This window comes from Lynx rufus, unplaced genomic scaffold, assembly GCF_022079265.1.
Source record: "Lynx rufus isolate CCGP_SWC_20201006 ecotype Redwood Valley unplaced genomic scaffold, mLynRuf1.p SCAF_2, whole genome shotgun sequence".
Lineage (NCBI taxonomy): Eukaryota > Metazoa > Chordata > Mammalia > Carnivora > Felidae > Lynx > Lynx rufus.
Window position 1 is genome coordinate 8,407,262 of NW_025814834.1, and position 14,835 is coordinate 8,422,096.

The 14,835-nt window shown below is 48.0% G+C and overlaps 1 protein-coding gene across 1 annotated transcript in view; it reads right to left on the reverse strand.

The window, feature by feature from the left end:
* Nucleotides 1-14,835, reverse strand: part of ARMC9 (armadillo repeat containing 9) — a 151,626-nt gene that overhangs the window by 70,747 nt on the left and 66,044 nt on the right. Inside the window, exons 16-19 of the mRNA XM_047084655.1 lie at nucleotides 14,687-14,763; nucleotides 11,927-12,001; nucleotides 8,060-8,150; nucleotides 3,660-3,715 (exon numbers count right to left, since the gene is read on the reverse strand). Coding sequence (XP_046940611.1) covers nucleotides 3,660-3,715; nucleotides 8,060-8,150; nucleotides 11,927-12,001; nucleotides 14,687-14,763 — 299 coding nt within the window. The remainder of the gene's footprint in view (nucleotides 1-3,659; nucleotides 3,716-8,059; nucleotides 8,151-11,926; nucleotides 12,002-14,686; nucleotides 14,764-14,835) is intronic.

Genomic DNA, 14,835 nt, shown 5'->3' on the forward strand with positions numbered 1-14,835 from the left:
AAAATGATGAAAACGCCTGTCCTCCCGAGGCCATGCTTCCTCTCTCCTCCTGCCCTGAATGCTCCACCTCTCCCTCTCAGCTGGACCCTTCCCAGCAGCATTTTAATAAGCTTCGGCGTCTCCCAAATCAGAACCGAACACAACCGCCCTGCTTGCGGGCTCTCGCACTTGCTCTCTCGCTCACAGCCAGATTCGCGGGAAGAGCCGCATATCTTACCGGCTCCATTCTCTTACTTCCCACCTGCTCCCCAACTCGGTTTGACTTTTTGCCCCATTAGTCTTCAAGGTGCTCGGCACCCGCCCTCCGCCCACTGAATCTGGCGCACCCTCTCTGTCACTTCTCACTTCACAGGTGACTCTGCGGCCCTCCCCGCTGACCAGGACCTCGCTGCCTCCCCCCATTTCCTCCTCCTGGTCTCCAGGTAGTTTCCAGTGTCAACAAAGAGGGCGTAACTTGCCACGCCTTTCTGCTGCGCGTACACAGAAGTACATACATCATTCATCAGGCTGTGTATTTATGTTTGTTTTCTTTCTGAAATTGAATCATAGTGTTCACATCGCTTTGTGATTTCCTTCTCCTATTTGACGTTATACACTAGACAGCCTGTAAGTCAGAAAAAAACATCCCTAACGCTACCTTTACATCTTTTTATTTTTGCATATAAATGTGTGTATATCAGACAGAACTTTTAGCACACCAGGACAAGTCATTACATTCTTAGAAATTAGATGAGATTGTGCACCTGGGGGGTCTCTTGAGTTTCCTGGGCAGCAGGACCAGTGGCCACAGTTGCAAGTGCACAGATTTTAACTGGATGTAAGGTAAACGGAGCCTAATTCCCCTTGGCTTCCAGCCCCACCCCGACAGAGCCATGTTATCTTTAGAAGCATTGAGTAGCTCCGTGAAAACACTGGCTCCATTATCTGTGTTTTGGGTTTCAATAGGAAATTAAAAATTTTTTCACAATGCTAAGCAAGATGACATTTGACTCAAAGGTCCTGAAAACACTTGTGCTGTCTCCTTCAAAGCTGTCACCTTGGGAGGTAGTAGCCATGTTCCAATGACAGTGCCACGTGCTCAAATGCTCTGTGGAAATTTTCCTTGAGTCTAAGCACCTTTCACTTTCCTTTTTCTTTCGAATTTAAAAAGTAACACCCACTCTCGGTTTACCAGCTGAGTAAAACACAGATAGCTGGGGCCCTCCCCGGGTCGCCCTTGCTAACACTCTGCGGTGTGCTGTAGGGGTGAAGAGAGAGGGAAAGTCCGGGATCTGTTGACTGGAGTGCATCGCAGAGCCATGTTCCGGCCCCAAAGGCCAGATCCTTTCCTTACACTTTCCCAACTAAACACCTTCTAGGAGTCTTCTGAAAATTCTAGTTATCACAACAAATATTTTCAAACCCTACCCTCTTAAAATAAAAATCAGGGTAGCCAAAAGTCCAGAAAATTAAAAGATCTCTATAGGGGCGCCTGGCTGGCTCAGTTGGTGGAGCATGTGACTCTTGATCTCGGGTTGTGGATGAGCTCCACATTGGGTATAGAGATTACTTAAAAATAAAATCTTAAAAAAATAAAATAAAAGATCTGTATATTCCTTAATTTTTAGTAGACTATAATTGCTTCCATAGGGATATTTTCCAAAGTCGAATTCCCATCATTAACAGAACAGTTGAGCCAAATGAATTTTCCCTTGCAATTCAAAGACAAAGGGGTTGAGAGCAACAAAACAAAACAAAAAATCCAAAGCAAACAAAAAAATTCCAAAGAGATAACTCAGGAAGAGGACAAATAGTTCCTGAGGAGAACTTCTGGATATAATGACAAAAACTCAATGGAATTAATTAATTAAGATATTAATTCAAAATATAATTTAAAACAATACTGATGGGACAGGGAACAAAGATGGTCTCTTATCACAGTCCTGAGAAGACTGGGTCAGGGAGCTGGGTTCTCTCCTGTGGCTGGCCAACAATAGCCTACAGGACAAGATGCCTGCTTTTGAAAGGCCAGCAAGCTGAGAATGATTTTACATCCTTAAATATTTGAAAAAAAAAAAAAAAGTTTAGTGACCCACAAAAATCAAATGAAATCCAAATTTTAGTGTCCATAAATACAATTTTATGGGAACAGAGCCGCATTCATCCTTTTATGTATTGCTGATAGCTACTTTGCCTCACAACGGCAGATTTGAGTAGTTGAAACAGAGACCACGTTGCCTCCAAAGCCTAAAATATTTACTACTTTTCTCTCTACAGAAAAAGCCTGCCAATCCCTGCTCTAAACCAGATTTTACTGCCATCGACTTTGTGTGACCTTAGGCTGGTCTCCTCCCCTCTCTGGATCCACCTTTGCAAAGGAAGGGGCCAGGATCCCCAGCCGAGGTCCAGAACTGCGCTTGTCGGACAAGGCCGAGCGGTCTTCACCCTCTAGCGCCACCTACAGCTCAGGAAGAAAACGGCAGGCGGGAGGCGGCCTGTGGGAAGGACAATCACCGGGCGACCTCAGCACAGCCTTCTTCGCCGGAAGGCTCTTAAATGAAGGCTCTTAAATGAACTCGCTGGAAGATCTCCCCCAGCTGGTGCCATCAGTGGACAAAACCTTGACTTTACAGACCTTTTAACCCGAGAGACCACAACTCCAAGGGGAAACCTCTCCTCCAGCATTCACTTCAGGAGTACTTGCTCCCCACAAAATAGAAGGAATGCAAACCAGGAATTAGTACCGAGAAGTGGAGAGAGTAACGTGTATGGGTTTTCTAGGCCTGGAGGAAGAACGAGGAAAAAGCTCGTCGTCTGAAAAACCCATCTCCCGCCCACGAGTTGCCATTCTCTATCTGCGCTTCATGAGACTCACCGACGTTAGTTCTGAACCTTCTGGTTTTAAAAAACCAGGTAAGCAGATTTTGCAGAGCCGAGGAAACCCATATTGAAACAGCGTAAATAAAAGAGCAAGGTGGTTGGTTCCGCCCGCTCTGAACCCAGCCTCTCAGCCTAGAGAGTCTCACGGGAGCCTCCGGGCCCGACGCTCCCAAACATGAGGAAGACCAGGGCAGGCTCGGGCCCCTTCAAAGCAAAAGACTCATGTCGCAGAAGTGCTGCCTTTCAACCTCCCATAAGCCCCGAGTGCTGTGGAGCGTGACACCTGTGTGCTGTGGCTGCAGAAAACCCACCCCAGGGGCGGCACGTGTCCTTCAGACATGGCCACCCCCCAATCCTCCCGCCTCGAACCCTCCTGTCGGTTATGTCTAACCTCCGTTCCCCAGTCTGGGCCACTCTTGTGATGTGCCCCGAGCAGAACACAGCAGAAGGGATGTTCTAGACCGCTGAGACCGGAAGAGGACTGGAAGCTTTCACTTCCTCCCTCTTGGAGCCCAGCCACCAACCGGTGAGGAACCGTAAGCCTGACCGCTGGGCGACTGGAGGCCACGCGGAGGGGCCGGGGAGGGTGGGAGGCCAGCTTGGACGCGGAAAGCAGCCACACGACACCTCAACTGAGACGGCAGGACCCCCCGCAGCTGAGCTTAGTCAAGCTCCAGCACTGTGAGGAATAATGCTGCAGGGATCAAAACCTCCATTTCCGGACTAACTCTTCGAGGCAAGGAAGAGACTCAATAATTTGGCACGAGTTTTCTAGGTGGTGTCAAGGGCCACCAACTTACTTCATCATCTTCCTCTTCATCATCATCAGATTCAAGAACACCATCCTGTAGCTCCTCTATAAAGAAAAAAATAAATGAATAACTGCAAACACAGTTGGGAGTCTTGGCCAACAAAATCATTCAGCTGCTGTAGAGGCGTGTAAACGCGCTAATGAGAATCGGGTCACCTCGGAACAATTTGGTTTCTGGGGCCGTTGCGGCCACAGGTTGCGATCATTCTCAGCAAATTAAATCTCTCCCCCAGTTTGACCAGAATGCATTGGTAGTGGCGCGAGCAAAGTTAAAAGCCAGCATACAATTTGAGAGGAATTTAGAAAACAAGAAATTAAACTAGTGTTGCTAGGCATCGAGCTAGATGCTGTACGCGTGTTATTTCCTCCGTACAAAGATTTGGTTGACTCTTCTCCCCACTTTATAGCAAACAGCAAAAGGAGGCATACAGAGGATAAGAGATTTGTCTATGGTCACACTCCCGTAAGTGACAGAGCTGAGATTCAACTCAAGCCTGTTTTTTAAATCCCATGATTTTCCCACAGAGGCTGGGGTAGCAGCCGTGGCAGGTAGGGTTCCTGAAGGCTCCCGTGGTTCGCTGCTAGATCTTAAGAGTTTATATATAAAGGAGGGATAATAGCAAAATGGAATCCGAGAAAGGACGAGCCTCTGTGTTTTCATCTGTGAAATGGGGATCAGACCACTTACTTCCTAGGGTTGTTGGGTGGGTGGGTGGGTGGGGGGAACTTCACAGTATACCAAACTAAGCCACCTGGCCCAGGGTCAGGTACACAGTGGCTATTAGAGAAGTTTGGTTACTTTCTCCTCCACGAAGCCTTCCCTGACCCCTCACTGGGCAGTCACCCCTCTGTCTGCTGAACACTCAGCATTTTGTCTAGACAGCATTGTCCTGGAGAGTGGTACTAGACAGTACCACACCGGACAGCAGTCTGATAGTACTTGCCACTTCGGGATGATCAGTTTACTCATGTATGAATGGCTATGGACTTGTCTGGGCATCTTCCTCACCCACTGTACTGAACTGTGAGTCCCTGAGAACAGAGCACCGGGCTTACTCATCCCTCTATCCCTAATGCATCTTCCTTAACGATCATTTGTTTCTTGAACAGATGACATGAAAGTAAAGAGAGCCTGAGAGAAGAGGAGAGGAAGTCAAGTAGGAAGTAGGAGGCAAGGAGCCAAAGGCTATTCTTGAAGAGACTGCTCAGCATACTTAGAAAGGGGGCAGATTAAACTTAAACCCCAAAACCATTTCATAGAAGGAATATGTAGAAGCCCCAGGACACCCACTGTCCTTGACACAACCCTCATTCTAAAGGGAAGGACTCTCACGGACTTGGCTAGACCAAGGCCTGCAGGACACCAACTTCTGTCCCCACCTCAGGGGGCTTGCACACCTCCACGCCCATCACGGCCCCACCCCTGTCACGGAACGCTGTTTAAGTCAAGAAAACTACCTTGCAGGTGGGGAAATTACGCCATTCTGCACTTGAGCTGAAGCTCCCTCACCTAACTTCTGTGCCCTCCCAGCGCACGTAGAGCTCTGCTCCGTGCCACCTGCAGGTAAATGCCTATCAAGCAGGTGGCTTTCGAAACGGGGGTGCTGCTGTATTCATCAGCTGTGGACATTTCTTTTTCCAATATGCAAATGCCCCCTCCCACTTTTTAAAAAAGAATCTTAGACGTTTCGTGAAGCCACAGGCTGGTCCAGCCACAACCCCTCCCCTGAGCCTGTTGGCTCAGGCTCATCCTATTCCCCAGAACAATCCAGTCCTGTGAACTTAATTAAGTACTTTATAAATGTCAGTTCCTCCTCTTGGGGGTGACAGGGACATCAGCCCTGCTTCCCGCACTGTCTCCTGGGCTGTGGCACGGCCAGCTGCCCTCACTCCAGTAACTAACAGTGAGTGGTGCTCGGAGCCGTCCGTGTCCTTCCTTTCCTGCGGCCCAGCTGGCGATGCTGGCTCTGCCCTGCTCCCGTCCTCTCCTCAGGGACTGGCCAGTACCTGCCAGGCCCCCCCCTTGAGGGCTGGAGTCATAGATGAACCTCCCTGCTGCTGCTGGTGGCGGTCACCTCTGTCTGCCACGTCCCTTAAGCTTCCCCAGGGCAGTCCTTCCCCACCTGTGGGGTTAGGTTCCTAAAATACTCTGGAATTTCTGTACTTGGAAACCTTAAAACTTTATAGGAAAAACAGTACTAGAGAACTGAGATGGGCCCGAATGTATGAAAACCCATACGCACGTTTCACATGTTTACTAAAATAGAACGATAAAGCCAATACGCTAAATAGAGATTGTGGCAATGCCATCCGACTTATCTTAAACTAGTAAGCTACTACTAATTCATACTCTACTGTTAATGTCTACTTGAGGATGAAGCCCGAACGGGGTGGAAACTCCAGCTCTCCCCTCTGTGGCTTTCACAGTGATGCTGGTACACCCATTCATTTTGACTCCATGCTCACGACACATATCCTAAGGCAGCTGCGTGTGTGTGCCTCGTCCTCCATTCAAACGTTCAATGACTTCCTCATTTTGTTTCAAAGGATCAGACTCCTAAGTAATAGGGTCTCTGGGGACCTGCCACTGTCCCATGGATACAGAATAACTGAAGTGCTTGCTAAAAAAAAGAAATACTTTTGACACTCATTATTGAAACTGGAACTTACTGAGCAAAGCAGGTGTATGTCAAGCCCCTACTGAATATACCAGAACTCCACCCACGATAACTTCCTGACAAAGCACATCCCTCACGGAAATGTCTAACTGACCCTCCCTCTTCACATTCTTCAGCATGTTAGCTTAAGGGCCAGTTTTACAGACGACAAAGAGACGGTTTGGGGCCAGCGCGCAAGGGGGACCGCCCCTGTGGCTTGGCTGCCAGGAAGGAGGGGAGACCGACAAGAAAATGGAGGCGCACGGGTCTTGATAGACTGAAGCACAAAGCCAGCCTTGAAGAAGATTCCGGGCCCAAACGTGACCCCGAAGCCACAGAGGACCCCCACTCGCTAGGGACGGAGTTCTCAGCTGTTCCCTGCGTCTCCCTCCTTCCCCAGCAGTGGCCTCTCTTCTACCCACAGCCGGTGAGGGAGCGAGCAGAGTCCCGACTGCTGTCATGGAACAGCCGCATTTTATTTAGCTGTGTTTTGTCCATCCATCTGCCCAGCAGAGTGGGGGTTCCAAATCAGAAATGCAGCTGTTGCAGAAAGCAAAATTCTGTTCCTTGCTCACCTGAATCTGGGATGAATAGCCAAGGGGAGGATGTTCAGATGGAAATGTGCCCCAGCCTGAGGGAGTGAAGGTTTCACTGGCTGCTGCTCTCCCTGCTGCTTCCTGTTGATCAGGAGCCTCCAACGTCCTCTTTCAGCCTCTCCATTTCTGTGCTCGTCCGAGGCAGGGACCCACCACCCCGGCTGCATGTGGGGATCACCTGGGAGCTTTAAACACTACCCCCCTCCCCAACCTGTGCTCTGTCTCTCAAAAAGAAATAAATGTAAACACTATTCACACCTGGGCCCCCCCTGGAGCTTCTGACTTCACTAGCATGGGGTGCTGCTTTGGGGACTTTAAATCTCCTCAGGTGACTGCCATGTGCAGCTCAGGCCGCGAACCATGAGCCACCTATGGGCTTCCTCCAGTGAATGGCTTCGGGCAACTGTTTCTTGGCCTTGGTCAAGCCGCTGACTCGGGAGTAGAGATCGGGAGATTCATTTTTTCACCTTTGCTCACGTGCTAAGTAGGATCTGTGTACTTGGACTTTGAGTGATGTGGGCTGCTGGGTGCCTCTGGCACGGGTACGAGTCAGGATCAAGAGGTCAGGAGTCCACAGAAAGAGCTAGAGCTTCCCCTCCATCCTGGTCCCATCCAAGGCTTCCTGCACCTTCCTTTCCTGCTTACTATGGGAGGTCGATTGTCATGGTAACGGAGAAAGCCCGAGAGAACGAGGATCATCTCCTCCATGGCACCAGCGGGCAACAGAAGTTTGTTTTGAAAGCGTGAATGCACGCGGGAGAGTGACATTTTCTGTGGTGGTGCCACGGAGGTCGGCACTGTTTTCCTTATCTCGCCCTGGGACCTCCAGAGAAGCCCTGTGAAGCGGGGAGAGAACGAGGGGGAGGTCCACATAAAGAGAACGTAAGGGTAGAGCAGGGTTTCTACGGTTGCTTTTGAATTCTTCTTGTTGACTCTAAGCCTAAAGTGTGGTGAAAGATCGTTGATCCTGGGACAATCTGGACCGCCTTGTTGGCGGGTTCAGTTGGGTCTCCCCACCTCCCTTAAAGCCCCTGAATGGATTCCAAGATATGACAAGCCTTCCTAAGAAAGCCCGTGTATCCTTCCAGCACACATGAAAGATGCAGACAGATTATAGCTTCCTGCTTTGAACGGACCTGAATTAAGCTGCTTGATGATGAATTCGATCTGGCGAACCATTTCAGCATTGCCTTCTTTGATGAAGCAGCGGAGGACGTACTCCATTCCCTGGGGCAGTAGACAGAGTAAGAGTTAGTATTTTAGTTGTTTTGTGGGGGAGAACAGCTTTATCCAATTAAAAAAAAACCTTTGGCAGGAGAGAAGGGATATACACAATAAAGATACCTCTGCTCAGTACTAAACACCCTTCTTGTTATTTTTCACAACTCACAGTGAAACTGCTTTCTTCTTGGTTGGCTATCTGACCTAATTATAAAACATTTGGCAGACAACAACAAAAACCTATTGTACAGAGAACTGGGGGTTGCCAGAGGGAGGTGGGGTGATAGGTGAAATAGGTGAAGGGGATTAAGAGACACAAACTTCCTGTTATAAAGTCAATAAGTCGTCACAGAGATAAAAAGTACATCAGGACTACAGTCAATAATGCTGTAATAATGTATGGTGACAGATGGTGACTGTGCTTGTCTTGATGAGCAATGGATGTACATCTGAAACTAAAAGAACACTGTATATCAACGATATTCTCATAAAAAGTGAAAAAAAACTATTGTAAAATTTAACTGCATAAGTATTCCCTTTAGTTTGGGCAATATGTTGTTTTGGGAGGTAATTTCTGTCCTGTGATTTCTTTACGTTTATACACTTCCTTCTGGATTTTAGAAACAAAATGAAGAGTAAAGCCATATGTTTAGAGAAATAAATGAACAAACAGAACCTCTTTTTAAACAGCTATTGTTCTTCTTCTATCAAAAGAATTATAAAGGCACCATACTGTGTAATATTCACTTTGTTACAAAACACTGACATCAGAACTCTCAATACTAGCTAACAGAATTGCAGGGAAATGTAAGATACCGACTTAACCACAGGTATCTGTTTCCCCACCTTCCTCTTTCCTTGAGGGATCTGAATGAGCACGTGTGGCTGGAGCTGATGAGACCTTCTTGCCACAAGAGGAAAGGGTATCTAATAATGACCCCAAAATAGAGGAAGCAGACTCCAGAGGTCCCAGGAGAGAAATGGATCCAGTAACACATGAACCCTGATCAAGGTCTGCCTGAGGCTTACACCTGGACTTTTCAGTTAAATGAGCCAATATTTCCCTCTTTTAATGCAGGCCTGTTTGGAGTCAATGGCTGTAAGTGAATCAAAGAAATGGCAAGTGCAGTTTTGAACATGGTGAATTCCCATCGTGTAGAGAAGAGCATTACCTTCCAGAAGGCTAAGTCTGGATTAGAATCTGAGTTCCCTCATGAATTAACAGTGTGACCTTGATCAAATTACTTAGTTCCTCCCAACCTGTGTCCTCAACTATAAAATAAGGATGGCAACGCTGGTTAACATGAAATCTTTAAAAGGTAAAGAATGTAATTGGGTGTTGGTTAGGTAGATACATATGTTTGTCCATTGCATTGAACTATATAAATGATACCTAAAAAAACAGCATCCAGTCCAAGTGCTGGTACATAATAGATGCTCAATAAATGGTTAAGGGGAGTCTGGGTGGCTCAGTTGGTTAAGGGTCCAACTCTTGATCTCAGCTCAGGTCTTGATCTCAGGGCTGTGAGTTCAAGCCCTGAGTGGGGTTCCATGCTGGGTGTAAAGCCTACTGAAATGGTTAAGATCGTTCCTGCTGTGTTTGGAAGGGATTTGTGGCTCAGAAGAGAGATCTGGTAGCCGAGGCCAAGGGAATAAACAAGGTTCCGGGTGACAGCAGAGTGAGAGGCTTAGGACAGCACCTTTGAGAAAGGAAACATTTAACAGAGAGGCAGGCAGAGACAGGCAAGCGCACAGAGGAGAGCATGAAGGAGTGGTGTGGAAGGGAGGAACAACTCTGGATACTCTTTGAGTCAAGGGAAGAGGCTTTCAAGCGGGCAGGAGTCTGCTCCAGCCCAGGCCAGACTGTCTGGCTGGGATTTCAATCCTGGGGAAGAGCTTCATGGCCGACAACTGCACGAGCGCCGGGGGTGGGAGGCTTTGGAGCAGGCATCGGCGCAGCCCTACTGATCTGAACCGCTCTCCCGTCCCAGACCTTGGCAGTCTCTTAAAGTTCAAATGGCCTCAGTGCACTCATTTATCTTCTTCTTCTCTGTTTGGGGGGGGGGTGGGGGGTATTATTTTAAGACCACCAACCATCATAGCATTTGGTACCGATGTAATTTCTATGTTCTCTTTGTCGTTTTCCACAAGCATACGAATGTTTTACCTGGTTGCAAAAACAGAGTTCTTATGATGTCATATTCTCCTCTCCTTTTGGGAGTCCAGTTACACATGTGTGAGACCTCTGGGTATTGTCCCCAGGTCTCTGAGACACTGTCCCTTTCCTCCACACTTTTTCTCTCTGGCCTGGCCGATCTCTAAGGGTCACGCTCTAATGTCCTGTAACACGAATCTCTCCTCCCCACTTGGTCCCTGTCCCTTTACTTCTGTTTTGTCCTGCCTTCCCTGCCCCTTGCCCTGGATGTCCTTCCTCCAAGCTGCCTTTCCTGCTGCCTGATCCATATCACCTCCCTTCTTTTTTTCTTAGCCTACGTGTTTTCTTCCTTGGTCTCTCCTTTGGTTGAGAATCCCTCTCACCAGAAGGACCATAATGCAGAATTTAACCAAGTTCATTTTCCCTTGTTCCGTACTGAAATGATTCCCCTCTCCCCCAAAGCGATAGGCAATTAAGTTCCATTGTTCAGTGTGACCACACAGAATAGTTCCTAATTGAGTTTTTATCTCTGGCATAACTGTTGATGTAATTTCAGATGACTAATTAGGAGATTTAGCAATTCTTCTAAGTAAGCAAAATCAAGTGGAAGAACGTGTTTCACTGGTCTCAAACTGAATTTGGCCTGTCTTTTGACTGTGGAAATATATTTAATCCCTTCATCATAGCATTTAATATGCACACAGTTGAGCTGGTTCCGCATGTTATGAGAAAAGGGACAAAACTCCAGTGGTTTTGCTGATTAGATCCAGAAACACTTGTCATTGCATACAATGCTAATCACCTGAAGCTTATTTTATACTTAATCCAACAGAAGCACTAATGTAAACACATCAAGTATTGAATTCACTATTTACCAACCACACCAGGAACCAGACAGCTTTATCGTCTTTACCAGAGTGTCTGTCCCACTTGGTTGCTGTGAGAACGTCTGCAGCCTCCGAGTGTTTGGACCACACCACTGCTCACTCCTGCCGCAAGTCCCCTAGGACTCCTGCAGGTGAATTTCAGTGATACTTTCTCCATTTCACTGTTTTCCTGCTAAGCTTCTACCATGAAATCCATAGGCATTCCCAACGCCCCAAATTAAAATGAATCATTTAAAAAAAAAGTCTATTAACTTTCCAAAAATAAGCCTGTTGGGAACTTTCTAACATGGTAGTTCTTAGGAGTTAGGGATCCCTCGAGAATATGATAAAAGCTCCAGATTCTCTCTCCAGAAAACTGCAAATACATATCTGGCATACAATTCCAGGGAGTTCATAAGCTACGTGCAAGCCACGGGGCCCAGTCTCAGATCTCCTTGCTCTCACGGCTTCTGAACCGTGGCACTGATTGAAGCTTACGAATTTCTCAAGCATATTTGCTTTCTTTCTTTTTTTTTTTGTAAATGTTTATTTATTTTTGAGAGAGACAGAGACAGCACGAGCAGGGGAGGGACAGAGAGAGAGTGGGGCAGAGAATGCTAAGCAGGCTCCGTGCTGTCAGCGCAGAGCCCAAGGTGGGGCTCAAACTCACAAACCTATGAGATCATGACCCGGGTCGTAGTCAAGAGTCAGACGCTTCACCAACTGAGCCACCCAGGTGTCCCTCAAGCACATTGTCTTACCATTGCCCTTGCTTCCTCACGAATGGACGGAATAGAAAGGATGCTGTACAGAGCTCCGTTCACATACGGCTGTATCTTTAAGGGGAGAAAAAACAGCCAATTACAAGTTGTCACATACAGTACAACTCAGTGATCAAACGCCCCGCTTGTGAACAGTGTGGCTCACGAGGAGAGAGAGCACTACTACGTTCTTCAGCTCCAGGACACATGTTTCCAAAGGACAGATATCTCCATGTCCAAATATGGAGATATCTCCATATTTGCATGTCCCAGTGACAGCTACAACGAAGAGTTCAAACCCAAGTTCATTACTGGCTCCCAAAGCTCACTCCTGCCATATGCCACGGCTTAACTGTCGGCCTGCTCATTCAGGCTAGAACCGCTGGAGTCATCATCGAATGCTCTCGCTTCTGCTCTCCAGTGTTGAGTCTCCAAGCTGCCTTTGATAGGAGCCCTTCTTTTCCACACACGCTACCACGGTCCTTGTTCGGACATCCTCCATGACCTAGGCGACATCGATCCTCCCAAAAGGTCTCTGCCTTTGATGTTCACACGTTAGCCCAATAATCCCATCATTGCCAAAATTCTACAACGTGGGCCAAATCGTCCCTCTTCCTACCTCGTAAACCTTCCTTAGAGCCTACCTGGAAAGTCCTCACTCCTCAGTACGGCACACAGGAGACTTCGAGGTGTGGCCTCGATATCATGTCCCCCTGCCCCTCCCTTCCTGCACACATCCCACGTTACTTACGGGCCCCTCCCCCCCACACACACTCAGCTCTGTTTCCTGCACATCCCCCCACTACCATACTGGGTTCATATTTATACTTCTGCCTCCCCTATTGTGAGCTCTTCGAGGACAGGACTCACGTTTTACTCACACAGGTAACCCCAACATCAAGCCACACAGGACATGGCACATGGCAGGTGCTTGATAAATGGCAGCTCCCTTCTGAGCAGATTTTGTGCTACACTCTCCACAGCAGTGGAGAAGGGCTCATGTCCCACCCATCTTTTCTGGCGCTGGACTTTATTGTCCCTTAATTTTTGCCACTCCATTGGGTAAAAAAAATAATAAAAGGCGTCCTATGGCTGTTCTTTCATTTTCCTGACCACTGGCCAAACTGGTCATCAAGATTTCCTGTTCTGTAACTTGCCCCCGTGTGTACTTTGTCTTCTTCTTCTGACTTGTATTTATCAATTTATAGGAGATCTTCATATATAAGGGAACTTTTGTCCTATGTGAGGCCAATTTTTCCTCAGGGTATCATCTGTCCTTGGACTCTTATCATGGCATCTTTTTCCATATCCAAAAAGCCTACTATTTACAAAGTCAAATATGCGTATCTTTTTCTTCATGGCTTTTGGGTTTCGTCTTCCAAGACTATGACTACCTCACACAGGACCCATGCACGGAGCATTTATTTGTGTGGCAAACACATTTCTAGGCTCTAACATGTGTACAGGGAGACTTTCCAGTTCATCTTCAAGGCAAATGCATTTGTGACAATTACAAGATTTACATCTGTTGGTCTATTCTGTTCTCAGAGTTAGCAAGCATACTGGTGCCAACACCTGAAACCAACATTTACTATCAGAGACAAATTTCCCACAGGCTTCAACCGCCGTAGTTGAATAAAATGGAGAACAGAGTCTAGAAGGCGTTGAGGGCTCCTGATCTGAAGCCCTCAAGCACAGCAAGCACTGTCATCACCACGGAACCCTCGCTAGCTGAGGCAGCCGGGGTCGCTCAGCTGGTGGGCCAGGGGACCTAGGGTATGAGAGAAATGAACAGAAGGGGAGCTGTCTGCAACGGGAATGGATACAGGGAAACCAAGTGCCTCACTCTGACCCAGCGGTACTCTGTCCTGTCCTGCTAAGACACCCCTGTACTTGATCTGGCTAAAGAGGCCAGGTTTTTGCTGAGGCTTTGGCCTCAGGGGCAGAGTGATGTCGTGGTTTCTGCACAGGCATCTGTAGAAAGCAAGAGAGAGAATCCTCGTACTGTTTATAAGTTTCTGTTAATTAGTTTATCGAGACCTCCACTTTATTTAAAAAGGGCTTGTGGCACACAGGTTGGACGACAGAAAATCACCCCAGTGTTGGGGAGGCCACGGGGGAGAGCAGGAGCTGGTAAGGCCACTCTGCGGGACAGCGTGGCGGGACTCTGACCCGAGACTGCCATGTGGGGCGAGCCAGCAGTGACGAAGTGTCTGCACCCCAGGGGCCTCGGGGGGGTGAGTGTGGCAATGGCACTGAGGACCCTGTGGCGGCTGAGAACTGGAGGTAATGGAGGCCGACAAGCCCGGGGGACTGGATGGGGGCGCTGCAAACAGGGGCTGTTTTGCAGTAGTGGGAGTTAAGGAATGAGATGTATACAAAGCAACACAGTAAAGTCCTCAAAACACAGTGAAAAAGTCTGAAAAGAGTGAGATCTAGAGCACAATACGATTTACACGATGACGCACGCAACACATAACATTAACTACATTTTCAGGCCACGTACGTGTCCACAGACGTCCGTTAAACAAACACACCCCGGGGAGAATCAGCGTGGGGTGGAATGAAGCAGGGCGGGTGACAAGGAGGATATTAAGTCCCGAGGGGGACCTGGCAAGGACCAGTGATGGCAGGGCGACAGGAAATGAGGAGTGGGGGATCGATTTCCGGCTTCCCGGTTGCAGAATGTGGGGGGGCAGAGCGCACGCACTAACCCGGCCAGCCCTCCCCCAAGCCCAGGCTAGCGGCGCCGCCCCGTACCTCGTGGTTCTCATGGCCGAGCAGATCCGAAAGAACTTTCAGCACCAGGCCTGCCACCTTGGCACACATGTTCTTCCCTTCAGAAAAGACAATGGAACAAAACATGACGTGTCTAAACTCAGAAGTAGTTTCAAGTCAGGCAAACTTGA